Source organism: Myotis brandtii, unplaced genomic scaffold (genome assembly GCF_000412655.1).
Source record: "Myotis brandtii unplaced genomic scaffold, ASM41265v1 scaffold18, whole genome shotgun sequence".
Lineage (NCBI taxonomy): Eukaryota > Metazoa > Chordata > Mammalia > Chiroptera > Vespertilionidae > Myotis > Myotis brandtii.
The window spans coordinates 1,603,023-1,628,219 of NW_005356674.1; the positions used below are offsets into that span (position 1 = coordinate 1,603,023).

Here is a 25,197-nt window from a genome sequence, read left to right on the forward strand (position 1 = left end):
CCCACCCCGGCCCCCAAATCCAGTCTTGGGCTCTCACCAGCAGCACTGAGAGGGAGGGGGACATCACCAGGGAGTTGGGGGACTGCCCCCTCGTAGAAACAGGGGTATGGGAGCGATGTCTTCACCTCAACCTTCCTTTCTCTTCTGATCACATGTTACAGTTAAGATCTGAGAGGTTAACACAAGCCTTGCCAGTATGAGCCAGGAAGGCGGCCTAATGCTGACTCTGCAAAGGATTCACTGGCTCCAGGAGTGGTCGTCAGTTGATTCAGAGGGAACATGGCTTCGGGTGTTGGTGCTGTTTAGGTAACAACAGTATTGGATCACTTCTGCGCCAGGTTCAGCACAAACCAGGATCCCCGGATGGTGCCCCGATGAGCGCACGGTGGCGCGGAGAAGCATGCAGGCCTTGTCAGCGTGTCTGTGATGGAGAGCTGTGGGCAGCACAGGCCGGTGGGGACAGACTGAGCCCACGCCGACGGGGAAAGACACGAACACCTGGGCAGATCTGTGCCCTTGAGTCTCTACATCTCCAGGATCACGAAACCCCTTTTAGAACTGGCAAGCTTGCCCTGACCAGTTTGGCTCAGTGGATAGAGCGGCAGCCTGCGGACTGAAGGGTCCCAGGTTCGATTCCGGTCAAGGGCATGTACCTTGGTTGCGGGCACATCCCCAGTAGGGGGTGTGCAGGAGGCAGCTGATCGATGTTTCTCATCGATGTTTCTAACTCTCTATCCCTCTCCCTTCCTCTCTGTAAAAAATCAATAATATATATATATTAAAAAAAAAAAAGAACTGGCAAGCTCGAGCCAGCCTCTCCCCTCAGCAAAATGAGATTCTGTTTCCTGATATCGGCCATGAAACCCTCCTGCTGGGCACGGCTCTCATGGCTCCCATTTTCAGGCCACGAGCAGGGACTGCTGCCCCTGAGGCCTCCCAGTCACTGTCCCTCATAGTGAGGTGAGTTTGGCACTGCCGGGAAAACTCAGCGAAAAACAACCACGATGTTCCGGACGTGTTGTCAGGGGGATCTGCTGAAGGGCTGAAACTCCACCAGACAGCGGGCACAGACCCCCTCGAGACAACAGTGATCACTAAAATAATTTAAAAACCGACAAAAGACGCCCAAGCTCAGACACCGAGGACTGGAGACAAGTGGGAGCTGGGTCATGGCTTGTTTCGTACTCTGTACGTGGTGGGTAAACGTCCACATCGAACCGACACTACGCAGTTCAAAGAAACAACACAGCCGCCAGGAGACGGGAGGAACCGGCTGAATCACACGCGGGGCTCGGATGCTGTGTCTTGTGAGGCACGAAGCCTGTGCCCTTTCGAGGAAGCCGCACCCTCTTTCCTCCCTGCCCACCCTCCCTGTCTCCCTTCCTATGCCCAGTCCTCGGGTCAAGGGTCATGGTTAGAAACAGTTCCCGGTGAGGTTAGGCAGTGGAGGGGTCCCGAGGGCTGGCCAGTTCACGGTGACTGTGCCCAGGGCCCCAGGCCCATCACAATATCACACACTGAAGTTTGTGGGTACCAGTGGCCCGGTCTCCCCGCCATTTGGTTTTCTTCTTCTTCTTCTGGCTCTTTTCTGGAATCTGTTGCCTTTTGAGACAATGAAAGGCAGAAAGTCAACATCAGAATGGGCTTTGCTTCTCCCTGTGCCTTCCCTCCCTTGGCCCTGGGTCTGAGGCAGGGAGGCTGGGGTTAGGGGTGGGGGGTGGGAGTGGCAGAGATGCTGCTGTCCTTGGTGCTGAAGGAGGGCATGGCCTGGACAGTGTCTCATCCTACTGCTGAGAACTGCTGCCACCATGCTGTGGCCACATCGATTTAAATCATACTCTACGTTATGTGTTATATAATGTTCCCCTCTATTTCCATGTTTCATATTTTAAATAAAATGGCAGGTCAGCCGAGTACAAGCTTTATACATGTTTTCTGTTCATAGTTCCTATGTCTAAAACCTCTCCTGGGAACTACAGGTCTGTAACCAAGACTTCGCCACCTCCTGGTGATAGCATATCCTAACTGGAGGCAAAATGCCCGCGAGGAAAATAATTCGAGAGTGCAGAGATGCAGCCTGCAACGTCACAGCCGGAGTGCGCGTGCGTGTGTCTGTGTGTGTCTGTGTGTCTGTGTGTGTGTGCGCACGCGCGCACATGTGCCTGTTTGCTGTGCTGGGGGCCGAGGGTGGCGGCCAGGAAGGACACCATTAGAGCCCGGTATGTGGTTTCACACCTAACTTGAAGACTTTGGAAATGGGAAAGGTGGGTGACAGGGAGACCAGCCGGGAGGCTGTGTCAGGCTCCTCAGCACCAGGTGACTGTGGAGGAATGTATGAGAGGCTACTGATTGGGGTTTCTGACAATCCTGTAGACGGACTTCGTGTGGGGTCTGCAAAGGGACACACGCTCAACACCCCCTGAGCTTTGAGCCTGGGAGTCAGAATGCTGGGCATTCAGGTGAAATGTCAAAGGGCAGCTGTGGTGCTGGGGGACACGGAGGGCAGGATGTAGGGAGCTGCCCCAGGGAGGCCACGCTGCAGGACCCAGGGGAACCCCGAGAGGAGCCGGAGCCTCAGGCAGCAGGCACCTCCCGTCAGCTAGTGATGCTTCACTCAGAGACAGTGGGGTGAGCAAAGGGAGGTGGGAAGAGGGGCGGGTGAAGAAATCTAAAAACAGGCCCAAAGTGCCCAGCCTCCCCTCAGAGCCGGCCCTCCTGGTGCCCACCTTGCCCAGGGGCCCTGTTTCTAGGGCGGGCCCCGTGCTCACCTGATCACTCTGACCAGGTCATGGAAGGCTTTGTCCACGTTGAGAGGGGGGTCCTTGGCACTGGTTTCTATGTATGGGATCTGGAAGGCAAAGCTCCCTCTCGGTGAAAGGGGCACTGAGGCCACATGCGTTCTCAGGGGCCCTGGGAGCCGGATGCTTTCAAATCCCCGCAGAACCCTGGCCCGACACCCCCAAGTCCCGTGGTGGCTTCTCCCTCTGCAAGTTCCACTGACAGTTTTTCCAATTCCCTCTTGCTCTCCAGCCACAGAGATATTTAATAGCTCCTTAAAAATAGAATTCACGTGACCATTTTCTATACCGGAAGACTAAAGACTTTCATTTATCAAACTAAAATGCGCTCTGATTCTACTCGTTTTTCTTCCTGAGTCTATTTCTCTACCCGGGGCACTTCTGCTCCTCTTCCCAGGGCCCTGAGAGGACGCGGGCGGGCAAGCCTAAGGCCAGGCTGCCCCACGGCCAGGGCTGTGCACCCTCAAACTGAAGAGATCTAAAGCCACGCTCCTCGTCTCCCCACACACTTGCTCCTGGAGCCTCCCCCGGCCCAGTGACGGTCACTCAGTGTTCTGAAAGTGACTCAGCCCCAAACCTTGCAGTCACCCCCATTCCTTTCCTTCGCTCTCTCCTCACATCCAATCTGTGAACCAACTCTGTTGTCTCTCTTAGAAATACACCCAGAACGCATCCACTGCTCGCCACCTTTGTGCGCCCCACTGGCCCATGTTGGCCTGCCCTGGGTTATTGCCGCAGTCCCAGCCCGGCCCCCACAGACACTCTCAACACGGCCACCTGGGCGAAGCTGCTCAGCCATGATCAGACCACCTCACTCCTCACTCACAACCCTCCAAGGCTTCCCCTCTCACTCTGAGCGAAAGTCCACAGGCCTTAAACCATCTCTCTGATCTCACGCTGCTACTCACCCCTCCTGCTCCTGCTCCAGCCACACAGGCCTCCTGCTGTTCCTCTTGTTCCTCAAACTCCCGCCTCAGAGCCTCTGTGCCGATGACTCTCTCTGCTGGAACCTCTTTCCTGACAACCGCAGGGCTCAGTCCCTTGCCTCCTGTAAGTCCTGGCTGACATGCACCCTCCCAGCAAGGCCTTCCCTGCCACCTATTTGGAAAAGCACCCACTGCACCCCACAGTCCCAACCCTCTTCCCCGATTTACTTTTTCCTCAGCACATGTCACCTTCTGACCCCCTCGAACCTGCTGTGTCTGTTTGTCTGCTGTCACCAGAAGGAAAGGAGTTGTGTTTCCCGGCCTAGGGGTGCTGAATGAATATGAGCATGAACACAGAAGGCAGAGACAAGCAGAACGACCTCGCAGTGAGTCCCCTTCCTCTGCTCACAGAGCTGGGCCCACGGGGCAGAGGGCCCGGGCAGCCTTGCAGACCTCCGGGCAGTCAGGGCAGACTTCTACATGACTGGCCAAGGAGGCCGGGGCAGGGGCTGTGCCGATTCAGGGAGAGGCCGGAAGAGTCCAGTGGCCCCACCCAGCACCACCCAGCACCACCCAGCCGGCAAAGGGGCATCACCACGGACTAAACACGCATAGCATGTCTGCTCACACTGTGGCCTGGGCGGACCTCAGGGTGAGTCCCTGGGAGAGGGAGATCATCGAATCCACCTCAGTGTGTGGCTGTGAGGGTGCCCCCAGCACAGCGCCTGGCAGCTGACCCGAGGAGTCTGAGCGTCATCAGGCAACCGGCCCGGAGACAGGGACAGAGCCTGCCCTCGGCACAGCCCAGCGATGCTCTGCTGAGTCAGGCCCGGGAGGTGCTGTGCCCGCAGCTTGCAGTCCATTGTGAAGGCACCTGCTCCCCACATGAGGGCCTTTAATGACTGACACGAGGGTGCTTTCTCTCTGGCCCGTTGTTCTGTTTCACAAAATATCCCACCATCGCATGTGCCCGCCAAGCTTCCCCGTGGAACCCAGCCCACTACCAGCGAGGCTCACGTTCCATCCACACAGACCAGGACGGCAGGAGTGACTTTTACACACCCCCTGGCACCCCCAACACACACACACACACACACACACACACACACACGCAACTTACATTGTGTTTGGTCGCCATTTCTTTTCCTTGCTCCCTGGTGATTTTCCTCAAATGCATCAAATCGACCTTGTTGGCCACGAGGATCATCGGGAACGACTCCCTGGGAAACAAGGAACAGCAGCTTGTCAGGTCTCGCTGTCCCCACCCCCCTGAAGGCAGCGTAGCCACACCTCAGGCCTCACACAGCACACAGACCTCCGGGAAGGGAGAGGGGCCCGAGGCTGCTGCCTGCCCTGGTTTGGAGGCTTAGGCCTGTTCCAAGGTGAGCGAGGGGCCCTCCAGGGAACCCCCTGGCTCAGCACTAAGTGAGGACACGGAGGGGCCCCTGGGCCAGAGGCGGGGTTCCCAGACCGGCTTCCTTCCACCTCCGGCCCCCCAGATGCACCCACCACGCCGGCTGCCGTGGCCGTCGGCAGTGACCCGTGAGGAGCGCCAGGGCCACGTGGGCCGCACAGTTGGCCCTCAATGAATGGCGGCTGCAGAATCGGGATGGCTCCCAGGAGGAGGCAGGGTCAAGGGCATGTCTGCCTTAGAGACGCCCACTGACACATGTGGCCCAACACGGTCCACAGTGAATAAACGCCCGGCTCACAGCAGCTGTCAGCGCTGGCTATTTCTACTAAGAAAATCATAATCGGGCAGGTGGAAACGGAACTTGATGATATTTCCTTGCACCTCTTTAATAGCTAGAAGGTTGAGTATTTACCCACATCCGAGTCATTTATGTTTTCTCTTTTGAGATTGCTATGGTCAGGGTTTTAACCCACATTTCTCTCTTAGAGGTTTGTGTGTGAGTGTGTGTGAGTGTGTGTGAGTGTGTGTGTGTGTGTGTGTTGTGTGTGTGAGTGTGTGTGAGTGTGTGTGTGTGTGTGAGAGAGAGAGAGAGAGAGAGAGAGAGAGAGAACTGTGTATTCCTTTACCTTGTAAAGTTATTAACATTTTGCCTTTGGAATAGGTGTTAACTGAATTTTGGGAATTTACTGAGATTTGCTCAAAGTTTGCCCTTTTACTTTCTTTACATTGCCTCTTTAAGATGCAATTAACTGGAAAAAAACAATCAGGCTTAAAACAGACTCCAAATTATTTAACTACTCCATATAAGCTAAGGGGAAAAAAAGAGCCTTTAATTGGGGGGCTCGCATTCAAATGCAATTTAACCAATTACAATGTAATCTGGAGAAAAAATTCACTTTTTCTTTGTAATAAAACATCGGTTAAATTGGAACAGTCTGACCCCATAGAAAGAACCAGGGTAGGAGTCGGAGGGAACAAGGTCTGAATTCAGCTCTGCCCCTCGTGCCTCAGCTTTCACCTGAAAATCTGAGAGGGAGTCAGACAGACAGACAGACAGACAGACAGACAGAGGCTGCTGGGAGCCAGGAGTGGGGAGCCCGCCCGCTGTGCCCACCTGTCCTTGACGCGCAGGATGAGCTGGTGGAAGCGGTCCACGTGCTCGAAGCTGGCCTTGTCCGTGACTGAGAAAACGATGAGGAAGCCGTCCCCTGTGCGCATGTACTGCTCCCGCATGGCACTGAACTCCTCCTGCCCGGCCGTGTCCAGAACTGGGGTGGGATGGGCCAGTCAGGGTTGTCACCAGTCCCCCGGGGCCCCCCGCAGCCTGCAGACCCCACGCTCTGCTGCCCCCTCAGTGGCTCGATCCAAATTGTCCCCACGAGAGCCACACAGGCCCCTGGGCTGGGCTGTGGGGGTCCTGGCGGGGCCTCAGACACCTCAGTGTGAGGCTCTAATTGACTTGCTTATGGCCCCACAGATCCCACCCAACCCATGGTGCTCCCCGGGCCTTGGTTCTTGGTCTACAGAAAGGCCTGTGATCAGCTGGGCTTCCAAGTCCCTCTGGCCCCGGCATGGCTCCCCGCTGCGCCCTCCCACAGGGGTTCTTGGGGAGTCATCTGACTCAGCTCTTTCCCTCCTCTGTAAGTGGAAACAGTGCACCTGCTGGCAGCCCCCGGCGGGGGGGGGGCAGCTTGTTTGTGGATGTGCCCGGGGAGAGCCCGACGGGGCCACCTGGGTTAGGAGGCTCCTCAGCCGTGTGGACAGATACTAGGAGGGCCCAGGGGAAGGAGTGGTCCCTCGAGAGCCAGGGCCATTTGCCTCCTAGGATGAGGATGTTAGAGGGGTGCTGGTGGGGGGAGCCAGGGCTAGAAGAGGAGTGGGGAGCTGGGAGAACCATCTCAGCAAAGGGTTCCTCCCAACCGTCCCCTCTCACTGTCCAAGTCACAAATCTAAGAGGAGACATTTAGTCCTGTCCTTGAGGGAAGAATAGAAGTCAGAGACATTTAATGTTGCCATATATATATCCAGATTTTTAAACGCAGGAATGGACAAATTCTATAATCATTGTGGGAGAATTGAATGGGCTTCCCTTAGAGATGGACAAGAGACAGAGAGAACACACTTTATACTCAAACAGGAAATAAGTATTTCAAATACACATGAAATCATCACCAAAATTGGCCACATGTTAGACTATAAATAAAAATTTCAGCCCTGACCGGTTTGGCTCAGTGGATAGACCGTCAGCCTGCGGACTCAAGGGTCCCAGGTTCGATTCCGGTCAAGGGCATGTACCTTGGTTGCGGGCACATCCCCAGTAGGGAGTGTGCAGGAGGCAGCTGGTCGATGTTTCTCTCTCATCGATGTTTCTAACTCTCTATACCTCTCCCTTTCTCTCTGTAAAAAATCAATAAAAATATATTAAAAAAAAATTTCAACCAATCCCAGAAATCAGAAATCATGTGAGCCATCTTTTGCCTATAATGCAGTAAGCTCATAAGTCAACAGGAACATGGGTATAAAAGAATCTAGCCACTTGAAAGTTTAAAAAGCTATGCCGCTCTCTAACTCTCCAGTTAAAGGGAAAAGCAAATCAGAAGTTACAAACTATTCAGACCTGAACAACAATAAACAGTAATAAAACCTCTGGCGTGAGGCGAAGTGACACGCAGAGAAAAAGGCAGCTTGCAATGCACTTTTGAAAACCAGACTGAAAATTAAGTAAGCATTCAAATCAAGAGGCTAGAGAAGGAAAATTAATAAAACAAACTAAAAGTAGAAATTTAGAGAATGGGAGAAAGGAAAAAGTATTGATATCAATAAATTAAAAGCTGATTCTTTGAAATGTCCAATTAAAAAAACACACCAAAAACCTTTACCAATTCTTATCAGAGAAAAAAATGAGAAGACAAATAAGCATTTGGAATGAGAAAAGGCCTATGACTATGAGTAGAGATATATATTTAATTATGAAAGAAAACTATATGCAGTTTTATAGCAATAAAATTTTCAATTCTCAATGAAATGGATGATTTAAGAAAGTATAAATGAGCAAAATTGGTTCTAGAAAATATATAAAACCTGAGTAGGCCAATAATCAGTGATGAAGTTGATGAGATAAAATCTTACCCCACGAATGACACAAAGCTATTCTTGTAACCCACTGATCGTTCCGGAGCACGGGAAATAGAGGACCTTTCTCACTCAGTGTAAGAGCCCAGCATAATCCTGACACACTGGACGGGGACAGCACATGGGTGTGTGGTGACTGCCAGGCCCGCCCACTGTCGGGGAGAGAAGCAACCTGCCTGTGGCACCCTAAGGGGTATCAGCCATCCATTCGTCAATTGTTTGCTAAGTACCTACTCTGTGCCAACCGTTCTGTGTGGTCCTTCGGGTGATTAAAGACTAAGATGCATCTGGCTATCAAGCTCCTTAACAGTCCAGTCGGACTGAAGAAAAATCAGAATATGAAACAGAAAGTGATACATGCTATGGGCGATCTGGGGGCAAGGGGTGTTTGTTCTCTTCAGTTTAGAAGGATAATGGAAGGTTTCAGCAAAGAGGAGACATTTAATCCTGTCCTTGAAGAAGAATAAAAGTGAGGGACATTTAATCCTGCCCTTGAAGGATGAACAGACTTTGACATGAAAAGATGGGGCCTGGGGAAAGGTTTCCAGGCAGAGAAGCAGCCTGAGCAAGGGCCTGGAGGCTGGAAAAGGGAGAGCAGTGAGGAGGCGGGGGTGCAGGGTAAAAGATTTGTGTGTGGGGGGGGGTAATAGGAGGTAGAAAGAGGAGACAGGGAGACCACAGGCTGGGGTCCTCGGGTCCTAAATGAATGTGCTTGAACTCTCTGGGCACTGGGGAGCTACTGAAGGTTCAGAGAAGGGAGAGATATAGTCAGAGTTTGGCAGCCAAAGAGGGACAGCCATGGAGGCAGGGAGGCCTCTGAGGATGGAGGAAGGACCTGGGCAGAGGCAACCGATCAGAGGGCTGCTGGACGGGCTCTGGGGGTGGGGGGGTGCACAGGGCAGCAGAGGCAGCAGCAGCAACGTTCAATGGCTCGGAAGTATTTCCCCATTTTATCAGCTGGGACAGTAGTACCGGGGCATGTTAGCTGGAGAGCAGCTGTGCTCACCTGCAGAGTGTTCACTCCAGTTTAGCAGGACTGTTACAAGGATGAAATAAGTAATATCTGTGAGCCCTCCGCACTGGGTCTGGCCTTCAGGAAAAGAGTGGTGAGCGGTAACTGCTAACGTTGCTGTGAGGGCAGAAGGAGCAGCAGGGAAAGAGGGCTTGGGAGGCAGATCTGGCCGCAATGTAAGGAAGGGCTCTACCAGCAAGCACTGCCCAGGCACCTTGGAGATCAGTGAGCGCCACGTTCCTGGAAGCAATCAAGCAGTGACGGCTGACAGAACCAGGATCAGGGGTCAGGCAGGGCCCTGAGGGGCTGGGCTCATCATCTGAGGACAGCAGCAAAGAGGAGCAGTCGTCCCACATCACTGGGAGCAAGAAAGGGGAGGCTGGGTGGAAGGACCGGCCAGCCCTGCCTGCACCCCTCTCAGCTGGACCATGGAGAAGTGTCTATTCTGAGTGGACCCGAGGGCTGCCGAGCACAGAAGCCACACGTAAACCCCTCGCTCAGAAAAAGCTCCCAAGGAGTGTTCCTTTTGCTCTCATTGCCCTTCCACTGTCCTCCTCCCCTTTCTCTCCCCAGAAAGAATGTGGATTTGAGTGTTCGGGGAAAAGCCAGCTCCAGGCCCCTCCGAGAAGACACCAGCCCTTGTGTCTGAGGTTTGGGCAGAAGCCAGGGTGGAAGCATCCCAGCTTCCGAGGGTGCAGAAGGGCCAGGGCTTTTGCTCTTTGCAAAGACCGAGCCCCCATGTGGATATGCGGACAGAGCGGCCACAGAGCTGGACCCAAGGTGGATGGGTGTCTGAGACTCCGGGCCCACTGCTGTTTTCTGTCGATGGAAGACAGATGCAATGTTCCAGAGGCCGGCTGGGCAGAGGTGGGCCTGGCGGCCATATGAGTGCAAAGGCCCAGAAATACCTGCCCTTTGTAAGTGGGCAGAGGGTTTGATCAACATCCTACCCTGCAGGCCCGAGACTTGGGCCAGCTGAGGAGGCAGCACAACAGGATGGGGGGGTGGAGGGGGGTGCATGGCAGAGTCAAGAGCCCCTAGGCCCAGCTCTGCCTCTAGCTAGGTCTGACCCTAGGAAAGTCCCTTCTCCATCGCCTCCGCCTCTGCCTCCTCCTCATGCTTTTGCTTTTGCTTTTTCTGAGTTTGGAAGAAGAGAAACCCCAGAGCTCAGAGCACTTGGAAGGCATCCCAGGCTTAGCACCCCATGGCGTGGTCTCCTCTGAGTCCTGTGGTACAGAAACCTGTTTATATGCCTTTAATTCAGTATGTCCCAAAGTATATACTCGAATGGGTGATGTATGAGATGATTGTAGACAGTTCCTAAATGTAAGTTTTTAATTTTAATAGAGATGATTTTTTAGTTAGATATATTTATTTTACTGTGTGTTAGAAATAATACAGCTAGCACATCAAGCCTGTGACTGCACATATATTGTTTAGGATTCATGCATGCATGCATTCATTCACTCCACATTTACTGAGGATTTACTAGGAGTCAAGCAGTATTCTAAATGCTGAGGATATAACAGTAGATAAAATAAATTCCCTGCTTCCATAATTTTATATTTTACTGGGGGATGATAAAAATGGAAACAAATAAATAAATGTATTAAGCAAATATATGCTCAATTGTAAAAGGTAGCATAAGAAAAAAGAGTCGGGCAAGGGACAGAAATGACAGGGCAGGGTGGTACCGAAGTGACATGTGAGCAGAGACCTAAGTGAAGTAACAATGCATTTCCGCAGCAGGAGTGCTCTGAGCGGAGAGAACACCAAATGCAGAGTCGCTGAGGTGGGAACATGTGTGGTACCATCAGGCACCTGATGGCATTGTCCACCGTTCCAGGGCTGCAGACAGGCCGATGAGGGATGATGTTCTGTAAAATTCAGATACGATTCAAATAGCATAATATTCATCCTTTAAAATATAATAGAATCAGGGGCATAGAAAGGGAGTGGACTGACTATTCTGGGGGGGAGGGAGGGGTGTGCGGGGTGTGGGAAGAGACTGGACAAAAATCGTACACCTATGGATGAGGACAGTGGTGTGGGTGGTAAGGGCAGAGGGTGGAGTGGGAACCGGGTGCAGGGGAGCTATGGGGGGAAAAAGAAGAACAACTGTAATAATCTGAACAATAAAGATTTAATTTTAAAAAATGTTTTTCACTTACAATTTCAATGTAAAATTCAGTGATTTTTAGTACACACAAAGTTGTGTGTTGGTTCTGGCCAAGATGGAGTAATAGGGACAAGATTTACCTTCTCACCTCAAACAACCAAAAGAAAAAAGAGAAAAAAACACAGACAAGAATATATAAAACAATGGTTGTCAAGACACTGGACATCAGGCCACAAAGGGTGGTGACCTTGAGAGAAGAGATGGAAGAGAGGTGAGGCACCTATGAATGCCAGCGTACTGCCTTGAGAGAGTTTCTAGGCCACAGTGCAGGGAGGAGGACTCAGAGTTAAAGAACGTCATTTTGCAATAATGAAAGGGTCAGTTCATCGGAGGATGTGTCCGTCTCAAACTCCTATGCACTTAATAACAGAGTGTCCAAATACATGCAGCAGAAACTAATAGGAAAAATAGGCAAATTCTCAATTACCCTCTGAAATTCAACACCCCTCTCTCAATAATTGACAGCACAAATTGACAGAAAACCAATAAGGATATAGAAAACTTTGACAACACTATCAACCAACTTGATCTAATTGACACTGATAGAATACTTCATCCAATAACAGCAGAAGATGTGTTCTTTTCATGTGCACATGGAACATTTACCAAGACAGACCATATCCTGGGCCGTAAACAAACCTCAATATGTTTTAAAGAATTCAAATGATATACTGTTTATTCTCTGACACAATGAAATTAAAACAGAAACCAATGGCAGAAAGATCTCTGGAAAATTCCTAAATCTTGAGAACTAAATAATATTTTTCTAAGTAGCCAATGGGTCAATGAAGAAATCAAAGGGGAAATTAGAAAGTATTTTGAACTGAATGAAAAGAAAAACATAACTTATTAAATTTTGTGGGATGCAGCTAAACGCGTAGTTAGGGGAGATTTATAGCACCAAATGAATATCTAGGGAAAAAACAAATGTTCAAATCTATGACATCAGCTCCTACTTTAAGAAATTAGAAAAAGAGAGCAAATCAAATCCAAAGTAGGCAGACAAAAGAAAATAATACAGATGAGAGTGGAAATCAGTGAAGCCAAATGGGAAAAATCAATGGACTAAAAAAAAAAAATGGTTCTTTGAGAAAATCAATGATATTGATATATCTCTAGCCAGCATGATCAGGGGAAAAAAAAGAAAAGATGCAAACTACCAATATCAGGAATGAAAGAGATAACAAGACTAGAGATTCTACAGATACTAAAAGGACAATAAAAGAATATTATGAACAACCTTATGCCAATAAGTTCGATAACTTTGATGAACTAAAAAATTTTGAGACACAAACTACCAAAGCTCACTGAAAAAAAAAAAAGATTACCTAAATAGCCCTATTAAAAAATTGAATTTGTAGTTTAAAATCTTCATAAAAAAAAACCTCAGGCCCAGATGTCTTCTTAGGTGAATTCTACTAAACATTAAATAATACCAATTTTATTCAGACTCTTCCAGAAAATTGAAGAGGGCATGCTTCCCCATTCACTCGATAAATTCAACATTATTCAACATTACAAAAAACCTACAGACCAAGATCTCTCAAGAACATAGATGCAAAAATTCTAACCAAAATTTAGCAAATCAAAGCCAAGAATATATAAAAAGAATTCATCATGACCAAGTAAAATTTATCCCAGGGATGCAATGTCGGTTCAATGTTAGAAAAACCAATGTTAATTTGTCTTGTTAACAAACTAAAAAAGAAAAATCATGATTGTCTCAGTAGACACAGAAAAGACATTTGACGAAATCCAACATCCACTCCCGATAAAAACTCTCAGCAAACCAGGAATAGGAAGGAACTTCCTCAACCTGATAAAGGGCATCTATTAAAAACCTACAGCTAACGTCCAACTTAATGCAGAGAGCGAATGCTTTCTCTTTAAGATCAAGAACAAGACAAGTATGTCTTTAGTCAGTGAAATAGGCAAGAAAAAAGAAATAAAAGCCAGCCAGATTGGAAAGAAGTAAAACTATCTTTACTCATGGACACGATCTGATCATCTATGCAGAAAATCCAATGGAATACAAAAAACAAAAACAAAAACTAGAATAAGTGAATTTAACAAGGTTGCAGGTTACCAGATTAATATACAAAGTTCTATAGTATTTCTATATACTAGCAACAAATAATTGAAAACTAAAATTAAAAAACCCAAATATCATTTATAATACAGATGTTGTATAAATCTGACAAAATATGTAAAAGACCCAGGCACTCAAAACTATAAAACAATTAACGAGAGACTTAAAGACTTAAATAAATGGAGAGGATACTGTGCTCATGGGTTGGGAATTCAACATTGTTATGATGTTGTTGTTTTTTTTGTTTTTATTTTATTGATTTTTTACAGAGAGGAAGGGAGAGGGATAGAGAGTTAGAAATATCGATGGGAGAGAAACATCAATCAGCTGCCTCCTGCACACCTCCTACTGGGGATGTGCCCGCAACCAAGGTACATGCCCTTGACCGGAATCGAACCTGGGACCCTTCAGCCCTATCCACTGAGCCAAACTGGTTAGGGCAGGAATTCAACATTGTTATGATGTTGATTCTCCCAAATTGATCTATATATTCAATACAATCCCAATCAAAATCTAGAGTTTTAGAATTTAACTGATTCTAAAATTCATATGGAAATGCAAAGGACCTAGACTAGCCAAAACAATTTTGAAAAAGAACAAAGTTGGAAATTTAACAGTACCTGACATCAAGACGCATTATAAAGCTACAGTGTTCAAGACAGTGTGGTACTGGTGTTAACATAGACATACAGATTAAAGACATAAAATAGATAAACAATTCTCACCACAGGCACAAAAGACAATTCAGTCAGGAAAGGACAGTCTTTCAACAAACAGTGCTGGAACCACTGCATATTCATATACAAAAAACGAACTTTGTTCCATGCTTCATACCACACACAAATGTTAACTCAGGGAGATGATAAACCTAAAACCGTTAACCTTCTAGAAGAAAATAATGGAAAAAACTTTTGTGACCTTGGGTTAGATGACGACTTCTTAGAACATCAAAAGCACGGTCCATAAAAGAACAAACTAATAAATGAACTTCGGGACATTTTAACAATCTGGTCTTTGACAGACACTGTTAAGAGAATGAAAAACAAGCCACAGGCTGGAGGATATATTTGCAGATCCCACATCTGGCAGAGGACTTAGATCCCAGTGGTTTTCAAAGCTTCCCTCCTACAATGACAGTCTAGGAGTAACGGCTCTGTTTAAGGGAGAGACTCAGAGTATGAAGTCACAATCAGGGGAATCTAGAACAGTGGCTCTCTGAATTCAGCATTACCTGGAGGGCTTGTTAAGGCACAGACTGCTGGGCCTCACGCTCAGAGTTTCTGAATCAGTATGGCTTGGGGGATTTCAGTTTTGACAAGTTTCCTGGTGACGCTGCTGCTGCAGGCCTGGCTACCACACTTTGGGAACTGCTAATCTAGACCAATTTAGGCTCAACTAGTAACACAATGTCAGATGTAAGTTTTTCCCCTCCAAGGGACATTTACCAACTAAACTGTGTTTAACTGAGAAATTTATTTTCCACTTTTTTATTAGCTAGAGACATCTGTAAATGTTAATCAGAGCTTCTGATCAGCAAAGAAATAACCAACATGACATCACTGAGTTGGCATGAATCTCGCCCTGCCTCTTTGTTGAATACACATTTTGGTTTCCACAAAGCTGTTCAGAATTCACCCTGGAAACCATACATGGCCTTGGACCAACTGCCTCATAATACCAACTGTTCCCTAATGGCAACTAGAAGAAAACCATCATGCCCCACTGTAGCCTGTCAACCTTCCCTGACCCTTTGCCTCTAACCCCCAGCCCCCTGCAGGGCTGCCAGCCAGGTCTCACCGTCCAAGATGGCCCACTGATTGTCAATCTCTGTGTGTTTCAGGTAGGAGTCTTCGATGGTGGGGTCGTAGTCAGGCACAAAGATCTTCTGGAAGAACTGGATGGTGAGGGCACTCTTGCCCACGCCCCCATCCCCCACCACCACCAGCTTGTAGGTGGGGAGGTTGTCACTGGGGACGGCGCTGGTTGCCATGTTTCCTGTGGGTCAGACCTGGGGAAGCAAGACATGAGGTGTGAGGCAGGGACCTTTTCCTCTCTGACTTAGGGGAAAATAGTCCCGGTTTTTGTGTTTTTTTTTGCCTTTTTACGGAGTAATAAACACTCCCAATTTTATAAAGTTTTGAAAATGAAAAAAAGCAAATGAATATTAAAATGTCACCCCTGATCCCACCACCCAGAGACAATCACTGTTAGAATGACTGATTCAATCATTTACTGAATCCCAACTCTGTGCCAGGACTGGCCTCAGGGACACAGTACTACTAGATGCCACATGGTCTCTAATAAGCACAGCCAAAAGCCATGTCAAAGAAGCTTTCCCACCACTAAACTCTGCCCTGTGCCTACCTGTGCAGGTAAACACGAGGTTGTGGTCTGAGCAGGGACAGCATGGAGGTTCACCTTTCCCATCAACTCTGACCCACTGGATGAAGAGTTGGGAAGGATGTGAGACCATCTTTGCATAAAGGAAAGAAGGCCCCAATAGCGTAGCACACCTGAGCTCAAGGTCTCAGGGGCCTCTTCCAACTCTCCCAATTCTGTGATCCTGCCCCCTTCCCCTCCACCGGCTTGACTGTTATTATGCACAGAGTCGTGCTAGAATCTCGCGACATCTGGTCAACCCGCTCCAGTTGGGGGAAGGGAAGGGGAGGAGCCGGGCTCAGTTTTGTTTTGATGATGTTGAGTCCAGCTAAGGCAACGGTTCTCCACCAGGGGCAATTCTCCCCTCCATCCCGGGATGTTGCAATGTCTGGAGATATTTTTGGTTGTCGAAACCAAGTGGGTGCTACTGGCATCTAGTCAGCAGAGGCCAGGAATGCTGCTGAACATCCTACAATGCATAGGACCGCTCCTCCCCCCACGGCAAAGAATTGTCCATCCTAAAGCATCAGAAGTGCCAATACTGAGAAACCTTGAATCAAGGTGCCTAGGAGGGAGCTGGAAATATGGGGCTAGGATGCAAAAGAATAATTGCGCCTGAACAGATAAGGCCTGATTGTGAAGAGGCAACAGCAGAGAAGTAGAGTGGCCTTTGGAAATGTTGTCACAAAGTGACAAGGAGAGGCAGGCAGGGAGCATGGAAGGAGCACTCAGACAAATAGGAGGGACGCCAGGACCTGTTATAAGGACGGAAGCCCACAGTCTCCAGTAGCAGGAGGTTGACAGCCCCAAACGTTAAGCACCATTGGGAGTGAGGGAGAGTCACCTAAAGAACAATTTGAGGGTTGCTGCCAGGGACCTAAGCTGCTAACTGCGGGCCCAGCCAGGGAGATGCAATACCACCTCCTGGTGGGCATTCCTGGGCAGCATGACAGCGGGCCCTGAGCTGAGGGGGGAGAAGGCTTGAGCCTACCTCAGTGTACTGAGCAAGTTGGGGAAGGTGCAGTGTATGTGTGACTGGGAAACTTAAGGACTCACAGCAGAGTGTGAGGAGGTAGTTGCCCGGGGAAAGGGGGAGGGCCCCAAACTGGGTGTCCTGTGTGCATTGCTGCTGCCTGGGAAGGCCACTGCCTCTCTGAGCCATGGTTTCTTACCTATCGGATCAAAGGACTGGCTTTTACAGTTATTTCCAACTCCAGAAGAGTCCTCAAGTCTAGATCTCAACAGAAAGGGTGTTAGATACAAATGTGGGTTATGTGGCCACACTGATTTGCATGGGGCTACAGGCGAGAGTCATTGCATAATCTCCTGCAGTTACTGAAGCTTGATGTTGACATTTAGGATTTCCCTGCAGTGTGGGGAAGTAAGGGTGAAAGTGCAAATCTGTCCACGCTGGTCTGAGACTGCACTTGCATAAATATAGCAACATTTCAGATGGACATGCCCTCTCTTATAGCTGTACCAACATGTGAAAACTTATTCTAAGGAGATATGCAGACAAGTGTACAATCTGTTAAGAGTCCGGAAAGAAATGAAAATAACTTAAATGTTGGGAGGGGTAGGCTAAAGGAAAAGTTACCCACACAATGGAATACTATGCGGCCATTAAGAAGATGGTATTCAGCCCTGGCCGATGTGGCTAAGTTGGTTGAGTGTCACCCCATGAACTGAGAGGTCATTGGGCCAGTGCCTGGTCAGGGCACATGCCAGGGTTGCAGGCTCGATCCCCAGTAGGGGAGGTGTGCAGGAGGCAGCCAAGTGATGGTTCTCTCCCAACAATGCTTCTCTCTTCCTCTCCCTTCCTCCTCTTCTCTCTCTGAAGTCAATAAAAACATATTTTTTAAAAAAGGATGATATTTACTTACCTAAAAAAGTTTATATTATGTATAAAAAAAAAAACAGGCTGCAAAACAGCAAGTACCTATGATTGCACTTCCATAAAGCTACCCATCTGTGAACCTACATGCCTAGATCCAGGCAGAGAGAGGATTGGCAGGTGGCTGTGTCTAATGCAGATTTAAGGGAACTTTCTCAATTTTCTTTTCTTTAAGAAGCAGGTATGATATTTGTATATTAGAAAAGCTTAACCATATTAAAATGTTTCCAACAAAATAAAATGTTTAAGCCACCTGAAACGTGTGATCGCCTCTCCTTCGAGTGGGGGATGGAGGGACCAGGGCCAGCTGCAGCCCCTGCATCTTGTGGTCTCCCTACAAAGATGGGGGTAAGTTGAGACTTCAATGAACTATCTCCCACATGACAGAGATGGTGGTCCAAGGGGCCACAGAGGCCTTGGAGGGAGACGGAGATGGGGAGAGGTGGGAGAGAGCCAGCTCCTCACTGCCCCTCCTGGTGGGGGGTGACGGTGCACGTGTTTGTCTGCGAAAGAGGCTGTTTTTAAAGCTCCCTTCCACGCTCTGCTGGCAGCAACATGAACAAGAAATACTAAGTGGGTGGGAAGGTATCGGGAAGGAAAACTGTTTCTCTTGATTTCCTTCTCAAAATAAAACAGGATTAAAAAAATATGCTAGTAAACATGATAGAGAACATGAACTGAACTTGTGAGTCAGTGCTCAGACCACCCGCAACAGACTCACCAGGGACTTGCTAATAATCGCCCTCTGCTTGTCCTGCAAGGCTGCGGGCAGGACGCTGCCAGAGGGGGGCCCCTTCTTTCATGGTGCCCAGCACTTGGGGGTTGAGTTCCGGAGAGACCACAGGAGGCCAACTCGGGGTTCCATCCCAACTCAGACACAACGGAACAGGGCTGGAATGCACAGTTAACACCAAAATTGGACCGGGTCCCTTGTGGTAAAGACCCTTTAGTGCTGCCCACAGCTGATGGGTCAAGCCTGGGCTCCTTCACTAGACACTCAAGGCTGTCACTGGCTGCCATCACGGACCCTCCAGTGGTCGGTACCTGTAGCCTCTCACACTCTCCTCTCTCCCCCGACCAGCTCTGTGTTCTCCCAGGGTGCCCTATGGTCACACCGCATCCTCTGCACACCCCTGTGGCCCAGAAAGAGCAAAGATCTCTTCACAGGTCAGGCCTGAGCCTGGGAATCGCACTCCCCTGAGAGGCATCACCTCTACCCTGGGTTCGAGACCCGGAGTTCTGGTACAGAGGCCACCACACACCTAAAATCTTCTACGCTTGTATTATGCATAAAAGGGCAGGGACTGCCTCTGGTCCCTGACTGTAGCACAAAGCCTGGCATAGCACCAGCATGGAGCAGATGCTCGCAGAAGGAACTGGAAGCTCAACCCTGGCATTTCTGAACAACCGTCAGACAACCTACTGTCCACAGCACTGGCCTCACCATGCAGAAGGCTAAGGGGCAAGTCTCCCAGCCAGGGGTTGGGATTATCTCCCTTCCTCTACCAAGTCGAACCAATCACACTGATAAGACCTTTCTGGGAGCAGTTGTGAGCCCAGAAAGAAAAGAAGGGGTCACCAGGGTGAAAGAATGGGTCCAAAAAACTCCCCAATTCATAAAGGCTCTTGGCTGCATCTTCTCCTAATGGACGTGTTTTTCCAGTCTTCAATCTCCCCCCAGATAATCCCTGACTAAATGATGTCTTTGTAAATGGGGAGGGGAGGCAAAATGCCAAAGGGCATGCACTACACGCCACAAAACAGGCTGGTCTCATGTGGTGCAGAGAAAGATTTTTTTTTTTAATCCTTACCCGAGGACATGTTCATTGATTTTTACAAAGAGGAGAAGGGAGGGAGAGGGGGAGGGAAACATTGATGTGAGAGAGAAGCATCTATCCGTTGCCTCCTCCACAGGCCCCAATCAGGGCCAGGGATTGAACCTGCAACCTAGTGTTGCCTACTCCATGGGCCCCAATCAGGGCCAGGGATTGAACCTGCAACCTAGGTATGTGTCCTGACTGGGAATCGAACCCATGATCTTTTGGTGTATAGGCCAACACTCCTACCAACTGAGCCACAGTGGCCAGGGCGAGAAATATTTTTTAAAAGTCACCACAGGATGAAAAATTGGTTAGCGATTAAGAAGCAAACTGCTTATATGCACAGCCTATTCAACTGGAAGGCACCTTGGAGATCACTCTAGAATGTTGGTTCTTGACTTCTAGTCAAGATGGCAGTGTGGGTAAATGTACTCCTTGAATCTTCCCACAACCACATCAGAATTGCAACTAAACTACAGAACAACCATCATTCAGAACTGCTTGATATCTCACTGGATGGAAGCCCTACTACTAGGGAATTAAAGAAGACGCTACACGGAGACTGGTAGGAGGAGCTGAAATGCAGAATGGGCTGGTCCCACACCCACGTGGGGCAGATAAAAATCAGGAGGGCTATCTTGGCTCCAGAGGTCCCCCCTGGAGGAGTAAAGGGTCCCAGACCCACACCAGCCCCCCCAGCCCAGGGTTCCAGTGCTGGGAAGAGCAGTCCCCACAACTTCTGGCTGTAAAAACCAGTAGGGATTGTGGCCGAGAGACACGGAGGCTGCTGGAGTGCCAGGCATTCCTCTTAAAGAGCCCACACACGAACCTCCTCAGACTCACTCCCTCTGAGCTCCAGTGCTGCGGCAGCAGCGTGAAAGGAACCAGGGACATATGGGGAGGAACTGAATTGTCTGGCATCAGGGTGAGCGCTGGGGGGTGGCAGTGTCTGTCAGACAGAAATGCTGGTAGATGCCATTGTTCCTTTTCTGAGATCCCCAAACCCACTGAGCCGGCAACAGAAAATCAACAGTACAGCAGATGAAGCCAAGAATCAAATCAGCGATTTGTAATAGAAGGAAGCAAAAAAAAAAAAAAAAAAAAAAAACCCACAGAACAGCAAAAAGAAAAAAAATCCAAAACAATGAAGATAGTGTAAGGAACCTCTGGGACAACTTCAAGTGTACCAACATCCGCATCATGGGGGTGCTGGGAGGAGGAGAGAGAGCGCGCAAGAAATTGAAAACCTATTTGAAAAAATAATGACAGAAAACTTCCCTAACCTGGTAAAAAAAAAAAAAAGGACATATAAATTCAGGATTTGAGGTGGGAGGATGCTGAAGGTGGACGTGAGGTTCTCCTTAAAGTTTCCCCACACGGTTTTCTGTGCTGGATTCTCTCCTGTTGACCAGTTGAAGGATCTTGGGCATGTTCCCGTTCCCAGCCTCAGTTTCTCATCTGTGAGATGGGGTTGGTTAGAGAATCATATTTTGCAGAATTGCCTTAAGCATAAAATTAAAATGCATGAAATGAGCCCAGCTCAGAGAAGGAGCTCAAATCTTTGTTCTCTAGCCTAGTTCTGTGTGTGGAGGTGTGTGTGTGTGTAAGAGAGAGGGAGGGAGAGAGGAAGGGAAGGAGAGAGAGGGAGAGAGAGAGAGGTGTGTGTGGAGGTGTGTGTGTGTGTAAAAGAGAGGGAGGGATGGAAGGAGAGAGAGAGAGAGAGAGAGAGAGAGAGAGAGAGAGAGAGAGAGACTTTCCCATGGGTCCTCTGCTCTGAGGCTCCCCATTCCCAGCCTCCTGCCCCCCCCCTCCCCCACTAGAAGGCTCTGCTGCCATCACAGCTCAGATTAAAAGGCGTGTGTGGGAACGTCACCCGTCATTTAGAACATTGTTTCCATGGGAAATGGCTCTGAGGTTCCAGGCAGCCCCCTCCACTCAGAAACCAACTTTTGGAACAGCAGCCACTTGGCAGATGAGCGCTGGCTCCCATGGTAACCGCCGCTGGAGAGCCCCGCCCAGCCCACGGGCAGCCCGAACCTAGCTCTGCTGGCAACTTCTTTCTAAAAGGCACTGCCTCTGCCTCGACACTCCCGATAATGTGAACATGGAAACGGCGGTCTGTCCTTTGCTCCTTCCTCTCCCCAGGGTTGGCACCAGCTGGCATAACTTGAAGTTGTTCCCTGAACGGCAGATTCACCTCCCCAGGCAGCGTGGAAGCTCCATGAGGACAAGGGCCACGTCTTCTTATTCCCTTGCTGCTCACAGGGCCAGGCAGGGCCCAACACGGGGAGGCCCAGGGTCCGTTCAATGACCCCATGCTGCCCCGGAGCAGCCTTCTACCCACCCCGTCCTCCCTTGGGCCAAGAAGCAGGGGGTGAGCCTGCTTTTCTGACGGGCGGGCGCACACCCCTAGGAGGTGGGGCTGGGAGACTGATGACCCCAGAAGAACTTTTTCAACCAGCAATTTCAAGTGTGCTTGGGGGAGGGGGCGACCTCCTGGGAGCAGTCTTGGCAGAGCCCCCCTCGGTCTCTGATACAGATGCCTTGTGTGACCTAAAGCCAGTTTCTTCATTTCCAGGAGCCCCAGTTTCCCCATTTGTAAAACAGGAGAACAGAATGCTCAAGAACGTGTACAGTCCCAGTTTTAAAACAAAAACACAACAAACTGGAGGGCCTCCAGCAAGGGCATATTTGCCCTGATATGCAAAGTCCTGGGTCCCGGTCTCCCTCCAATCTGGTGGACGGCAGTGATCTGAACCACTTACCTGCCCCATCCACAGCCCTAAGAGCACCGGGGGCTGCCAGGGGACCCACACTGTGTCAGGTATAATGCCTGGAACAGCAGTGCGCTCCCAGCAGCCTCCCCTCCCACCACCATGTCAGAACTCCGTGGTTAAATCACCCAATCTGCCCCCTCCTCCCCAGGTTTCCAGTTTCTAGGGCTTCTACAGAGCTTATTTCCCAAAAGGACGCCCCAAAACACTGCCCATTTTTCTAAGTGGGCACGTGAAAGACATGGCTTCAGCTGCAGACACTGTTAAGGGGTCATGGCTTCCTGGCCTCTCCATGCACCTCATCTCCCCAGCCATCGCCATCTCCTAAGCAGCCTCCTACCGTCCTGGCCAGAACAAGTGGTGCCAGGGGAGGCTACAGAGCGGTCACCCCGCCACACGCCGTGGATGCCCGCGGTGGCCTGGCTGGACACCACCGGGCAGGCTGGGAACCATCACACCCACGGCCTTGAGTTCTTTGGGCAATTAGTTGTGTAGCATCACAGGACTTCTCTGTGCCCGTCGCCGGGATTCACTAACCCGCAGAGTTCATCCTCGTGGCTGCCTCCCTGGCCCTGACTCTAGGACCAGGGACTCTCAGAGCCAGGGCAGTGGCCAACGCAGTCTCTCCCAAGGGTGCTGCCAACTTTATTGAAGGCGTAGTTTTTACTGCTTTTGCTTCTCTATTTCTATACTAATTATTTTAAAGATTCTCCCAAACCCCATCAGTTGAACTACGAGTTGTCTAGGGAAATAGGGCTGGACGAGGGGGGCATAGTCACTATTAACGGAGCTCTTGGGAGAGTAAGGGACTTCTATTCACATTGAGCTGAATCAGCCCTGGGAAGCTAATCTCCTCTGTCTGATATCTGGGTGTGCCCACTCAAAGGGATGAGGACACAGTGCGGGGAGTGACCCAACCCACGTGGAGGAAATGGCTCTGAATTCCAAGAGCTGCCCTTCCCCTCTGCACAATTCCCAGAAATGGGCTGCTGATTGGCAGGCTGTGCCTCCCTGGTGTGTGGCCCGGCCAGGGTCCAGGCCACTGGGTATCCCTTAGGGCTTCACTCTTCCTTCCCCAAGACTTCGCTCCAGCCCTTTGCCTCACACCCTGGCTAACCCAAGCCCAGCACTGTCACTGCACCACTCAACCCTCGCAGGAAGCTGCCAGTGCTTTCAGCTCACTTCATTATTAATACTTAACCACCCACCCAACATGTACGTGTTATTTTATGCTGTAAAGGACCTTAACATCATTAGATCTAGGTGGTGAGTATGTGACATGGGTGCTGCCCCTCCCAGTCCCAGAGCCATGGCAGACATCACTAATCAATCACGGTTCTCTTTCCTGCTCAGTCTTAGACTCCTTTGCATGCAGCACCCGTGGCAGCCAGAACCGGATGACTGGTCCAGAGAGGAAACTTGTTTGCCATCCCAGGTCTACTTATCTGGTCCCCTTCAAAACATCCCACCTAGTGGCCATCCTGTTCCCTGGGAAGAGCTCAGGACCTTTCGGGGTAACCTGCCTGATCATCTCTGGAGATAACCCGTAAGGCTCCACTCTCCCCTCCTCAAGACTTAGCTCCGGACCTTCTGTCTCACACCTTTGCTGACCCAAGCCCAGCACTGTCACTGCACCATTCTGGAGATAACCAGCTCTTCGGTTGATTGACAGATTGTATTACCTAAGTCTTCTGTTAGCATATCAGCCCTGCTTTTCTATCCCATGAAATCCAAGCTCCTCTGCCAGGATCACACCTGGACCTGCTGGCAGAAAGAAGACAGGAATCCAGAGATCCAGGCAAAGGGCAGGGCTCCAAGTCATCCAGATGAGGGACACCATGCCCTTGGGCTGACTCACAACCTCCAAGCACCTCCCACTTCCTTATATCACAACTGTTAGCACTTAGGTCTGATCGCTAGTGTGAGAGTGCCTCCTGGGCAGGCCCAGAGACCAGCCAGTGAGGACCCAGCACTGAGTCCCAGAGCAGGAGCGCAGAAGCCACCTGGCATAAGAGTGATAACAATGATCATGTTAAAAACAGTACAAACACTTCATGTAAGTGGTGTACCTGATGCTGCTGGGAGATTTTACCAAATTCACTCATTTAATTCTCACAACAACCCTATGAGGTGTGACTGACTCTAATTGTCCCCATTTTACAGTTGAAGAAACTGAGACACAACAGAGCAGAATAATTTTTCTAAGGTTGACCAGGCAATGCCAGGACCTGAAGCCATGTAGTGTGCCTCCAGAGCCCTGGGCAGCCCATCGTACCACTAGGCGTCCTCTGAGGCTGGCAGAGGGTGGGTGGCAGCAGGTCCAGGAGCGTGGGGAAGAGGTCTGCATGAGCCAGGGGGGCGGGGTTACAGTCAGGGAGGCCTCCAAGGCCAGATGGCTGTCCCTGTGGGAGGAGGTCAGCGCCCATACCAGTCACTGAAAACAGACACGCCCCTCATCCCTACTGGGATAAAGTCCACACACAGGACACAGCTGTGGTACTGCCAGGTGGCCTCCTGCACTGAGGACCAGGGAGGAAGCTGGGGGTATCGGGCAGCTGCCCACATTGTGGGAGCACCAGGTGGCTTTGACACCCTCATTTTCCAGCACCTGTGTCTGGGACCCTCTCCACTGTGCTGGTCCCTGCCCCAGCCCCAGCCTGTCGCCTTGTGGTCCTGCACACAGGCTTGGGGCTGGCCCCTCACTTGGAGCCCCTCACCCAGGAGCGTGGGCTCTGGACCCAGACAGCCTGCAACCTTAGCCAGTTATTTACCTCTGAACC

At 49.9% G+C, this 25,197-nt stretch overlaps 1 protein-coding gene across 1 annotated transcript; it reads right to left on the bottom strand.

Annotated features, from left to right (window-relative positions):
- Nucleotides 1–1,088: 1,088 nt before the first annotated feature.
- On the bottom strand, nt 1,089–15,992 carry MRAS (muscle RAS oncogene homolog). Its single transcript, XM_005863524.2, has 6 exons — nt 15,915–15,992; nt 15,348–15,558; nt 6,253–6,406; nt 4,845–4,944; nt 2,769–2,848; nt 1,089–1,602 (listed from the first exon to the last, which is right to left on the bottom strand). Exons 2-6 carry the CDS (start codon nt 15,538–15,540, stop codon nt 1,503–1,505), a joined length of 627 nt encoding a protein of 208 aa, XP_005863586.1. The 5' UTR covers nt 15,541–15,558; nt 15,915–15,992; the 3' UTR covers nt 1,089–1,502.
- Nucleotides 15,993–25,197: the final 9,205 nt, after the last annotated feature.

Bases quoted from the DNA above. Each gene is read 5' to 3' on its own strand.
- MRAS (XM_005863524.2), bottom strand. From the start codon at position 15,540: ATGGCAACCAGCGCCGTCCCCAGTGACAACCTCCCCACCTACAAGCTG. The intron at 4,945-6,252 runs GTGGGCACAGCG...CTTGTTTCCCAG, and splicing joins ATCCTGCGCGTCAAGGACAG to GGAGTCGTTCCCGATGATCC. The intron at 1,603-2,768 runs GTGAGCACGGGG...TTGTCTCAAAAG, and splicing joins GACCTGGTCAGAGTGATCAG to GCAACAGATTCCAGAAAAGA.